Source organism: Epinephelus fuscoguttatus, linkage group LG5 (genome assembly GCF_011397635.1).
Source record: "Epinephelus fuscoguttatus linkage group LG5, E.fuscoguttatus.final_Chr_v1".
NCBI lineage: Eukaryota > Metazoa > Chordata > Actinopteri > Perciformes > Serranidae > Epinephelus > Epinephelus fuscoguttatus.
This window is the reverse complement of record NC_064756.1, coordinates 502,438-515,384: the sequence shown is the minus strand read 5'-3', so window position 1 is coordinate 515,384 and position 12,947 is coordinate 502,438. Positions and strand designations below refer to the sequence as shown.

Below are 12,947 nucleotides of genomic sequence, written 5' to 3'. Positions count from 1 at the left end.
CACAATTTTTAATCATTTTTTATTAGTACATGGCCATTTTTGCCATGTCCGCAATGGCCAACATGGAATTTGCATGTAAATTATCAACAACAAAATCTTATTTATTTATCTTATTATTATTATTATTATTCATCTTATTTTTTTTTATGATTAAATGCATATCCATGATACCATAAACTATATTTATCCAAAACAGAAATATTATTTTTAGTAAAAAAGTTATGATTTGTGTGTGTCCCTCAATTTGACTTACCACCCCGTCACACTTACTTTTTTGGTCTATAAAAAATGTGCTGTTGCTTTAAATTAAAGAGGAAGTGACATCATTTGAGACTCTGGAGGAGCCAAGTTCAAAAGCAGGCAAGTTCCCACATTATTTTACATTGTTTATTTGTTGTTTTTGTAATTTGGATAGGGTCCGTCAAGCTTAACCTAACCACCCCGTCACGCAAAATAGATCAGGAAAATGTTTTTTTGTTAAAAAAAAATTCAGTATTAATGCAAAGAAAATTATATTTCAAGTGGAAATCATATATGCTAAGTTAGCTAGCTAACCACACAGTGAACTGGCAGCCATTTTAGGTTGAAATTTACCACCCTGTCACATACCACCCGTCACATTTTTTATTGTGACGGGTGGTATGTGAGGTGACGGGGTGGTTCTGTTTCTCATTTTAAAATTGATTGAATTGGAGCTTAAATGTACAAGGTAAAATGTCTGTGTTGAGTAGGAAAGGTCAAGGGGCATTGATGTAGGTTAATAACTTTATTTTCTGTTAACCCTGTTTGGTTCATCTCACTCACTAACTCTCACTATCTCACACCCTCAGTAACTCTCACTTTCTCACTCACTAACACTCTCACTATCTCACTCCCTCAGTAACTCTCACTTTCTCACTCACTAACTCTCTCACTATCTCACTCCCTCAGTAACTCTCTCACTCCCTCAGTAACTCTCACTTTCTCACTCACTAACTCTCTCACTGTCTCACTCCCTCAGTAACTCTCACTTTCTCACTCACTAACTCTCTATCTCACTCCCTCAGTAACTCTCTATCTCACTCCCTCAGTAACTCTCACACTATCTCACTCCCTCAGTAACTCACTCACTATCTCACTCACTATCTCACTCCCTCAGTAACTCTCTCACTCCCTCAGTAACTCACTCACTATCTCACTCACTATCTCACTCCCTCAGTAACTCTCTCACTCCCTCAGTAACTCTCACTTTCTCACTCACTAACTCTCTCACTATCTCACTCCCTCAGTAACTCTCCCACTCCCTCAGTAACTCTCACTTTCTCACTCACTAACTCTCTATCTCACTCCCTCAGTAACTCTCTATCTCACTCCCTCAGTAACTCTCTCACTATCTCACTCCCTCAGTAACTCACTCACTATCTCACCCCCTCAGTGACTCACTATCTCACTCCCTCAGTAACTCTCACACTATCTCACTCCCTCAGTAACTCACTCACTATCTCACTCACTATCTCACTCCCTCAGTAACTCACTCACTATCTCACTCACTATCTCACTCCCTCAGTAACGCACTCACTATCTCACCCACTATCTCACTCCCTCAGTAACTCTCACTTTCTCACTCACTAACTCTCTCACTCTCACTCCCTTAGTAACTCTCTATCTCACTCCCTCAGTAACTCTCTCACTATCTCATTCCCTCAGTAACTCACTCACTATCTCACTCCCTCAATAACTCACTCACTATCTCACTCCCTCAGTGACTCACTATCTCACTCCCTCAGTAACTCTCTCACTATCTCACTCCCTCAGTAACTCACTCACTATCTCACTCCCTCAGTAACTCACTCACTATCTCACTCCCTCAGTGACTCACTCACCATCTCACTCATTATCTCACTCCCTCAGTAACTCTCACTATCTCACTCCCTCAGTAACTCACTCACTATCTCACTCCCTCAGTAAATCACTCACTATCTCACTCACTATCTCACTCCCTCAGTAACTCACTCACTATCTCACTCCCTCAGTAAATCACTCACTATCTCACTCACTATCTCACTCCCTCAGTAACTCACTCACTATCTCACTCCCTCAGTAAATCACTCACTATCTCACTCCCTCAGTAACTCTCTCACTTTCTGTTGGCATTTTGAATGGTCAGTATTTGTTGTTTTTTGCTATGATGTTTGGTATTCATAAAGCCTGATTTGATATATCTTTTGGATCTTGTATCATTAAGTCATTTCCACATTTATATCCAGAATGAACAAAAAAACGTTTATAATGTTAAACAAAGGCTAAAACCAACAAATCAAATAGTGACAGTGACAGCCACCCACCCAGTCACCAGTTACCACCCCATCACAGTGTAATTTTCTTTAAAAATGATGGAAAGGGCATGAAATGCTTCATACATTAATGTGGAATAATGCTCTTATTTTGTTGACTAATTAAATAAATGTAACTTTTATTTGACAATTTGAAGTGAAGTTGCATTTTTTGTTTAAAAAGTGAGGCAATTCATATTTCAAGATTAAGAATCTGAAAATTAAAAAAACGAATTAAATAACATGGTTTTAATTGGTAGTATCCAAAAAGGGACATTTTACTGGTAGGAAAACTTTAGATTTTTAAAAATGATTTAATGTATTACTACCCATATTGTGTGCATATTGTCCGTGATGGGGTGGTACAAGAATGACTCCCCGGTCTGAATAAAACGTGTAATATTAATAAATATTTAATGCCTGAGGTGGAGGTTTAACATGTCTTTCATATTGTGGATTTCTTAAAAAAATGTTTGCCCTTTATGAAAATTTTGAAAATTGCAAAGTGGAAATGGCACCCGTTTCATAGAACGACCCATATATATATATATATATATATATATATATATATAATATGTTTGTCTTCCTGTCTTTTGGAGATCAGCTCATGATCTACTCACTTAACTATTCAGTGTCATCCTCCTGCAGAGCCGGAGAGCCGCCATTTTAGACGTGCACATGTGCTAACTGGAGACAGTGGGGCATCTGTCAATCATTTTTTAATGTGACCAATGAAAGGCTCACTCCCCAGTCAGTCAAACACTTATCAGTTTTTAATTCAGTCAATCACGTCACAGCAGTGGGAGGAGTCAACATTTCCACTAGCTAGCTAAGCTAGTGCTAACTAGCATCTGTGTATCAACTCCCCGATCACACCAGAATATCGTAACTTAAACCACAGCTCATTGTAGCAGGACCACCGAGAGAACACCTGTTCTTTGTTTAGATTATAGCACAACTAACAACCAATCATTGTTGTTCTGGCTGTTCTAGCACAGCTTGCATGCTAGTTAAGTTAGCTGAAAAGTTTTTTTATTTCCACTTTAAAACCTTGCTGTCTGTCTGTCGAGGGTGAAAGTTAGGATGGATGAGCCGGACGAACACGAAACCTCCAGGGAAAAAGGACAGAGTCCATGTCTCACACTGAGGAAAGCCGACAGACCCCGCCCACTGACGTTCTGCCCTCCGTCTGGTTCTTATAGCAGAGGAGCAGATCACAGCCTGGGTCAGCGGGTCTGATGGAGGCTGTTCAGGAGCTCAGACTCAGGACACTTGTCTTACATGTCCCCGGGGGTTTCACGTCCCTGTCTTCAGGGTGGGTGGACGTGTTCCTCGTCCATTTTAGCACTAATCCAAGTCAAAGCACCAACAGATGGAGACGTTTTAATCAACATTTTAAAGAGTAAACTTTTCAGCGAGCTAACGCTGCAGCCACAAACAAACATGAAGGATCATCTGAACAGAGAACACGTTTCCTCTCAGTGCTCCTCCTAAAATGTTTCTATATTCTCTATTGATAGATGATTAAGGAGCTGATCAGGAGACAGCGTTAGCTAACAAGCTAATGTGCTAGGTAGTAGAAAAGTTTCTGCTTTAAATATGCTTTTTTACAACAACTATCTAACATATGTTTTTAACAATATCCTTCTGTCAAACATTAAACTGAGAGTCTGGTGCTCGCACATGTGAACGTCTAAAATGGCATCTCTACAGCTCTGCAGGCGGATGTTTCTCCAACCACTCACAGGAAACAAAACTTTGACCAGGGCTGTCCAAGCTTTTACAGGACACTGTAGACATGGACGTCCAACAGGACAAAGACAACAGAGAGCTGAGAGGACACAGAGACGGTCTGTGAGACATCTCATTGTCTCTGATGTCCGTCATGATTAAACATCCATTAAACAGAAACCAGAGAAGAGACAGGAAGCAGAATAATGTTCCTGAACACACAGGTGAAGCTTTACTCTGTAGAACGGTCACACACAGACGTCGTCATCATTGTCAGAACGTCCGTCTGATACAACAAATACAGAAACACCTTCAGACAGGAAACACCAGAGGACGACAGACACCACAGGTACAGACAAGTCTTCATATCAAATCTGTGCTAGAGACAAAATACATAGTTTCATGAATCAGTTAAGAGTCTTATTAATGATGTCACTTCCTGTCATAAAAAACAGTCACTAAATCAGAGCTGGAACAAGATCATGATTTCACTTTGAATCAAAAGTCCTAAAATATTCTGGTGACATTAAACATGAACTCGAACAAAACAAATGTGTGAATGTTGTCACATGACGTAAACGTATCAAACTAAACAAGACGCATGAATCCTCAGTGAAGGATAATAAAAACACTTGTTAGTTGTTGTCTGTGGACTGACCCTTTATTCACCACACATCTAACAGTTTGTCAGACAGGAAGTGATGAATGACGTATTTTAAAATGGCTGCTGAGTTCAAGCAGGTATGACTGCAGCTGCTTCGTGACTCCGCCCACCTTCACCTACACGTCAGTCCACGATCAGCCCCCCCCCGCCCCCCTTCCTCAGCCCTGATGCCAAAGTCCCACTGAAATTACTACGTTAGTGATTAGCTAACGTTAGCTAAGAAGCATTACGTTAAAATAGATGTGGTTAAGGTTAGGGTAAGGGTAACAGTAAGGGTCACACCTTGCTACTTATGCTAAGTTAGCAATCAGCTAACCATCTTCAGTTGACATAAGGGTAACAGGAAGGCTACATCTCATTACTTATGCTAATGCTAAGTTAGGGATTAGCTAGCTAAAAAGTAATAATATTAAAAGAGAGGAGGTTAAGGTCAGGGTAAGGGTAACAGTAAGGGTCACACCTCGTTACTTATGAAGTGAATGACGTCTTAATGTATGATGAATCGTGAAGTGGATTGTTGCTACATTCACTACATCGTAGCATCGCAGCAGGGTTCAGAGAGCAGTCCCGTTGGTGGGATTGTCTTGTACGTGTGGTGGGCGTGGTCTGCACTGTTGCCAACTCCTCAGTAAGAAAAGTAGCTATTGGCTGTCCTAAAAGTCGCTAGAAGTCGCTAAATGGCGTAATCGCCTAATTTGCATAATTGTCCATAAGCATGTAATTGTAATGGCTGCTGTAGGAGAGAGGAATAACGTCGTGGGAGAGACAAAAACTGAGTAAAAAACACCCTAAATATGTTTAGAACTACAAATGAACCTTCTTTCAGTGATTTATATCAGACAAAGAAAATTTTACGTTTACATCCCGCCCTGACTGTAAACCAGGTCGAGACCAGCCAGCGGCGGTTCCGCGCATGTGCGATTCACTTGCAGTCTGGACGTGGAGGGGTTAACATCTGCTGCTCTGACTGCAGCTGGGAGGGAGCCCACGGCACGGCAGCATCCGCTGCTCGTTCAGAAGAATAAGAATGATACGTGCTCTCACAACAGAGTCTCCAGAAGTCTTCAATAACATCAGAAAAAGTCACTAGATTTGTCGCTAGTCGCTTTTTTGAAAAAGAGTCGCTAGAGGGGTCTGAAAAGTCGCTAAATATAGGGACAAAGTCGCTAAGTTGGCAACACTGGTGGTTTGTCCGGGCGTGTCATGTACACCACAGACAGAACGTGTCTGCAGCTGTCCACATCTGTCTCTGTCTGTCTCAGTCTATTGTCCTTCACAGGTTTCTGTTTCACATCTCAGTACATGAGGTCCGCCGCCCCCCCGCTCAGGTCCGCCTCTTTGCTCTCCTGGAAGGGAAACTGGATCCCCGCCAGTCGGATCAGCAGGAAGTTGAGCGAGTGGAGGAGGAAGACAAGGAAGAAGAGCCAGAAGGATCGGTCGTAGTGCTCGGTGTATGTCTGGAAGACAAAGTTCACCTCATTGAAGTTGGCGATCCGATCGGACAGATGATGAAGTTTCACCTCCGACGCAAACAGGATCATCACCAGACAGCTGCAGAGACCTGCCACACAAACAGGAAGTCACCGTCAGTAAAGTTTCACCTAATTAACAACGTGTTTTTATTTATTTATAACTTTGATTGTGAAGTTTTCTGGTCCCTCACAGTGGCTCTCATCAATGAAACTAACGTACAACAAAACTGGGCATGAGGTTATTTCAACGTAAAGCTCTACGTGTATCTACGTGGACGTGAGCTGAGGCTACGATCAAATGTGACATCAGGTCAAAGGTGGTGTACGTGGGGACTGATGGTGCAGCAGGAAATCTGATGGAGGTGGAGAAACGTGATCAGACCAGAGCCTGACAGATGTCTGAATATTTACAGAAACATATTTATCACTTAACGTCAGTGTTTCTATTTTCTCAGCTCAGAGAACTTCCTGTTGTTGGCTGTATCATGCTCCGTCATGTCCGCACATAAGCAGAGACCCACCGTCCGACACCAGCACACCGTGAGGACGGAAACAGAGGGCTCGGTGGGGACGGAGCACCTGCTGCAGCAAGCCAACACGCCGTCTGTGGTCATTTTGACTTGACCAGCGGACTTCACTACAAGCTGATTGGCTGTCGAAACAGGTGACGTGCTTTAAAACCAGCTGCCGGCCATTTGACCAGCTGAGTGTCAGGTGACACCATCAGCCGGATTGAGTCCAGCTCAGACCGGCCAGTTCACACCGCTGACACTTTTCTCTGTGACGTTCTGAAAAGGTTTTGTCTTGTCGTGAATCTGTGGTCTGAACTGGACTCAGTCAGAATGAAGTCTTCCTGTCTGTTCTTGAATAAAATGTGTCACGTCCTGCGGGCTGTCAGGTGAACCGTACTGATTATCTTCATTAACTGTGAGGGGTTAGTGAATGAGTGTGAGTGAGTGACAGTAGATGACAGGCTGACAGCAGGTGGAGGTGAGGTGAGATGACATCAGAGGCGTGTCGTCTCTCAGGTTGTTTCCTGTGGCCTTTTCTTCTCCCGTCTCGCCGTCTCCTGCCTCGGACTCTGTTTCTCTAATCACACCAATTATCAGACACTTCCTGTCTGGGCTAATCCTCTTCAGGGTCGCAGGGGAGCTGGCTGCTATCCCACAGTGCACTGTGTTATTATCCTACAGTGATACCCTACACTGAGAAGGACTAAATGCACAAAGCTGCTATTTTGAAATATCCCATGGAGAGAGACTCTCACTGCAGCCTGTTCTATTTTGTTGTGAAAATGTGGGCGTGCAGCCTCGTTCTGTGGACGATAAACCAGGTGCAGACTTCCATCTGTGTCACCGCTGATGAGGAAATACAGCGAGTGCTGGACGGAGCAGTGAGTGACAACAACCCCGCCCACATTTAAGAGGACTGTCTGAACACACCGAGGGTCTAGGTACCATGTCTGAAGGCTTACTGCTGGTTCCAGAGGTGCTGGACTGAAAGGGTTTGGTGGAGATGGGGCTTTAGATCAGTCTAAAGTGAAGGAGTCGACACCTCACAGACTGTGATCCACAGCTCGATGTCCCTCCTCCTGTCTCTGTCATACTACTCCGACCAAATGTCTCAGATAAGTCCTTCTTGTCTTCAGTCCGTCCTGCAGTCTGTTATTAACGTCTCTCTATCATCTGAGGGTTGTACCCGATGACGTTAAATCTGTTAGCGTTCAGCTGACACCTCTCACAAAGACCTCACTTAGCCCCGCCCACTCAGAGAATCACAGACCCACCTCTAAACTTTCTACCCAGAATCCCTGAAGACAACTTTGTCAGATCTTTGATAAATTTCATTCCAGCTTTGTTCAGTCCTGAAACTGTTAGTGAGAGTGAACAATGACGTCCTCACACACACAGACGCAGGTGTGTGTGATAGCGTTAACCTGCAGCTGATGTTTCTAAAGTCCACTTCAGACCACAGATTCACGACAAGACAAAACCGTTTCAGAACGTCACAGAGAAAAGTGTCAGTGGTGTGAACTGGCCGGTCTGAGCTGGACTCAAGCCGGCTGATGGTGTCACCTGACACTCAGCTGGTCAAATGGCCGGCAGCTGGTTTTAAAGCACGTCACCTGTTTCAACAGCCAATCAGCTTGTAGTGAAGTCCGCTGGTCAAGTCAAAATGACCACAGACGGCGTGTTGGCTTGCTGCAGCAGGTGCTCCGTCCCAAGCCCCGCCCACATTCAGGTCAAACTACGGCATCCTGCTGATACACGTAAACATGTCTGACTGAAACTGGAGGAACACCACCCTCCCCTTCCCTCCCACGTCACTGTTTACGTCACACGCTGAGCTACACGTTTTGTTACTTGCTCACGCCCCACATTGCCCCGAAAAAGGCGCATTCTGTATAAACAAAAGTAGGTAGGTGGCATTTTGCTGCACTCCCTGATTTTGTTTTTATACTGCCAATGCTGAAAAAACACTGACTGGGCTTTCCTGCAGATTTACACAACTCCTGTCTAAAAAGGGGCTATGGAGTTATCAGTGATGTTGTCATGATGATGTGTCTCACAGCTGATGAAGGTCCACAGGTAAAGTCCCATGGGGCCTTGCAGCGTCTCGTAGGGTCGGCCGAAGGCATTGAAGAAGAAGAAGCCGGTAGCCACGGAGGAGAAGACGATGACCACACCACAGAAGAAGATGACGGAGACGTGGAGGCCGATGGGGATGGCGCTCAGCAGGTCTGGGAAGACTGGGACAGGAAAAGGTTAACCTGAGGGTGAGTCTGCCATCACGCTGTGAGGTCACTTCCTGTCTGTGACACGTACTGCTCTATCTGTGTGTGTGTGTGTGTGTGTGTGTGTGTGTATTCACAGTGTGTGTGTGTGTGTGTGTGTGTTTGTGTGTGTATTCACAGTGTGTGTGTGTGTGTGTGTTTGTGTGTGTATTCACAGTGTGTGTGTGTGTGTGTGTTTGTGTGTGTATTCACAGTGTGTGTGTGTGTGTGTGTGTGCGTGTGTGTGTGTGTTCACAGAGGATCAGTCAGGCAGAAAGCTGCTGTTAGTGACGGCCCACTGCTCCCATTAACTGGGACCAGTAAACACTGGGACTGGTTTATAAGAGCCATGGTGGGGGTGGGGGGGGGATTCGTGCAGAGCTGCAGACCAACAAACAACCTCTGATGCACCTGGGACATGGTCGTGTTTGCAGCATGATTACAGTGTATTTTAACCCCTGATGACCTGATGATGTCATCTTTAAACTTTACAGCCTGATCGAGAAATGAAACTCCGCCCACTGTGGCTCCTGCAGCTGACACGCCCACACGTGACACACGTGACACACATGACACACGTGACGTCGACACAGATGAAAACTTGAGTTAATCAGACTATTAGTTTGCTGCCAATAATCATCACTGTCACTGTGCTCTGATCATGCTGTGGCGTGGTGGGACTGAGTGGGCGGAGTTTCCCAGCGTGCTGTAAGACAATGTTATAGATCACTCAGGTAACACAGTGATGAATGTTTGTGCACGTCACAGAGGTTCTGATGGGTCAGAGGTCATGCCTGTGTGACATCAGAGTGTCAGACAGGAAGCTGTGCTGAGGGGACAATCAGAGCACTTCCTGCTTCAGAGTTCATCTCCTCGTCTTATTCTAGTAAACGACAAACCTCAGCTCACCTCGATATGTTGTTATAGTTCAGTAAAGAGATGCACGACTACCGTCAAACGTCAGTTCAACACCCGCTCTGTCACTGGTCCTGTGTGGCTGCATGTCTGAGCAGATAAAGGCCTGTCTCCACTAGAGGCCTGTGACAACAGACCTGATGAAACACACCGACATGTTGGAGACAGGAAACTGATCATTGTTGAATAACTTTGGCCTTTGTCCACGTTTCAATATGGATCCTACAGAGTTTAGAGTTAGCCACCTGAGCTAATGTTAGTTAGCCACCTGAGCTAATGTTAGTTAGCCACCTGAGCTAATGTTAGTTAGCTTCCTGAGCTAATGTTAGTTAGCCACCTGAGCTAATGTTAGTTAGCCACCTGAGCTAATGTTAGTTAGCTACCTGAGCTAATGTTAGTTATAGGCTGACCATATTTTGATTTCCAAAAAAGAGGACACTCGGCCGACCACGACATAGCCTACTTAAATGATACTCACAGTTTACTCAAAGATGCCTTATAATTTTAATATATTTAAAATTTATATGCATGGATAGAAAATTCAGTTATATTACAAAATAATATCTCTCAAAGACAGAAATTCAGATAGGCCCCAATAGTGGACACATACACACACTGGCGATCTGAGCCCGACGGGTCGGGCCGGGTTCAGTCAAAAATGTATAAATTGTATTCGGGCTCGGGTCGGATTCAGTCAGCTTTCAGTGAAAATGTAGTGTAAAAATAAATAAAATCCTATTGTCTGTCCTGTTTATTGCTTGAGCACTGTTATGTTTACTGTTTACGTGACAACACCTGAACATAACACACACACACACACATTGGCTGTTTGTTTCTACCTCTCTCCTCGCTGGAAGTCTCGGACCTCCAGCCGCCCGCCTCCGCCTTGATTAAACGCTGAAAATAAAACAAAAGAGGGAGACAGGTTTTTCCTATTTTATCTTATTTTGTTTTATTTCTCCCTCTCCTCTCGCTAGAAGCCTCAGACCTCCCGCCTCCCGCTCCCGTCTCAAACACGGAGGTCTCCCTCTCCGCTGAGCACGCCCGGCCTGTTAAATAGCCTGTAACCACTGTGTGACACAAACTCAGTGCTTTGGTCATTAAATAATGTCGGGCTCGGTTCGGGTTCGGACAGAAATATGCTGCCCGTGCCGCACTCTAACACACACACACAAACACACAGAAAACCGGACATTATCATCAGTTTATAAAACCCCCCCCGGACGCCCCGGACGGGATGTGAAAAGTGGACATGTCCGGGCAAAAGAGGATGTTTGGTCAGCATAGTTAGTTAGCTTCCTGAGCTAACGTTAGTTAGCTACCTGAGCTAATGTTAGTTAGCTACTTGAGCTAATGTTAGTTAGCTTCCTGAGCTAATATTAATTAGCTTCCTGAGCTAATGTTAGTTAGCTTCCTGAGCTAAAGTTAGTTAGCTACCTGAGCGAATGTTAGTTAGCTTCCTGAGCTAAAGTTAGTTAGCTACCTGAGCGAATGTTAGTTAGCTTCCTGAGCTAACGTCAGTTAGCTTCCTGAGCTAATGTTAGTTAGCTGCTTAGATTGCACACACAGATATAAATGTTTGAACTTGTGTGAGTACGGAGACGCTAACATCGTTAGCTTGGTTCATTTTACTGAAACCATGAACACCAAATGAAACAAATGAATCAACAAAGATAAATAAATAAATAAATAAATAAATAAGATGTTACCGTACAGCCTGCTCTTTATCTGATATCATATTCCATGTTGTGCAGCTGTTTATTTTCAAACAGAGAAACAATCCTCGTCTGTTTTTATGAAAGTGCGCGTCACAGCTCGGACGTGTATTCGACCTGCAGCTCAGGCTCATTCAGCTATGACACAGGAGAACTTTGACGTCAGCAGGAATTAGACGGAGCCCTGACACTCAGAGACACTCAGGTGTGTCAGGTGTGTTTTGTCTTTGTAAAGAAACTGAATAATTCACAGCTCTGAATAATTAACCAGCCCATGACGTCACCTGTTGATTGTCACTACTAACAGCCAATCAGAGTTTGAGCAGACTGACCTTTAATAACCTCTGTAAGGAGTCTTTAAAACTATCCAGATAAAAACTTCATGACTTTAATATTTCTCCTGGATGAGAGAGCAGCTCTGCACCTGTGCTGACGTCACTCAGGTGACCTGTGTGTGTGTGTGTGTGTGTGTGTGTGTGTGTGTGTGTGTGTGTCTGCAGAGACTCACAGGAGAAGCGGGACGGCCTCCCCCCCAGCCCGCACTGCTTCACCCTGTGCCCGCTGAACAGGCCGTACTGCAGCTCTCCCAGGAACTGGTCCAGCTCGGCTCCCGTCGCGTTCACCAGCTCGGCCCCGGTTCGGCACAGCACGGCCCCGCGGAGCCACAGCGGCAGCCCGGTGGACACCGCCGCCGTCAGGGCGCAGCACAGACCCAGGAGGCCGGAGGTGGAGAAGAGCAGCTGCTTCTGTCGGCTCGGCATGACGGGAGGAGGAGGAGGAGGAGGACACCACCCGCCGCCCCCGCTCCTCCACCCGCTGATTTATTATAATAATTATCACAACAACACACAGAGACACACAGCACAGCTACACACTCACTGACCTCAGTGTTCACGTCACCATGGCAACCAGGGGCTGGAGGAGGGCGGGGCGTAAAGAGCAGAGTGTGACAGGTGGGCAGGTGGCGCCCCCCGGTGGCTCCTTCAAAATAAAACTTTCAACACAACTTTTATTTCATTTATTTTAGTTTATTTTTATTTTAACACAAACACTTTTATTTGTCAACTGTGGCGGGATGACGTCACTGAGTACACGGGACAAACTCCCCCCCAGTACTGTGATGATGATGATGGTGATGATGATGGTGATGATGGTGATGGTGATGGTGATGATGGTGATGATGGTGATGATGGTGAGTGTTAAATGTTCCTGCAGTGTTTGTACAAACTGATGCTTGTTGTTCTGTAAATATAAACAGACCTGTCAGACTAATAAACAACATCTTTATTATATTTTATCATGTTTCACAAACAAACAAACAAACAAACAAACAAACAAACATAGCAGGTCAACAAAATATATTTC

General features: G+C 44.7%; 1 protein-coding gene across 1 annotated transcript; it reads right to left on the bottom strand.

The window, feature by feature from the left end:
* Positions 1-4,235: 4,235 nt before the first annotated feature.
* Positions 4,236-12,465, bottom strand: clrn1 (clarin 1). The gene is made up of 3 exons (XM_049576033.1): positions 12,091-12,465; positions 8,749-8,928; positions 4,236-6,268 (listed from the first exon to the last, which is right to left on the bottom strand). The coding sequence occupies exons 1-3, from the start codon at positions 12,341-12,343 to the stop codon at positions 6,003-6,005; spliced, it is 699 nt and encodes a 232-aa protein (XP_049431990.1). The 5' UTR covers positions 12,344-12,465; the 3' UTR covers positions 4,236-6,002.
* Between the last annotated feature and the right edge of the window lie 482 nt (positions 12,466-12,947).

Excerpts from the sequence above, each read along its gene's own strand:
- clrn1 (XM_049576033.1), bottom strand. The coding sequence starts at position 12,343 with ATGCCGAGCCGACAGAAGCAGCTGCTCTTCTCCACCTCCGGCCTCCTG. Across the intron at positions 8,929-12,090 it reads GAGGCCGTCCCGCTTCTCCT|TCTTCCCAGACCTGCTGAGC; the intron begins GTGAGTCTCTGC and ends TTCCTGTCCCAG. Across the intron at positions 6,269-8,748 it reads CCTGTGGACCTTCATCAGCT|GTCTCTGCAGCTGTCTGGTG; the intron begins GTGAGACACATC and ends TTTGTGTGGCAG.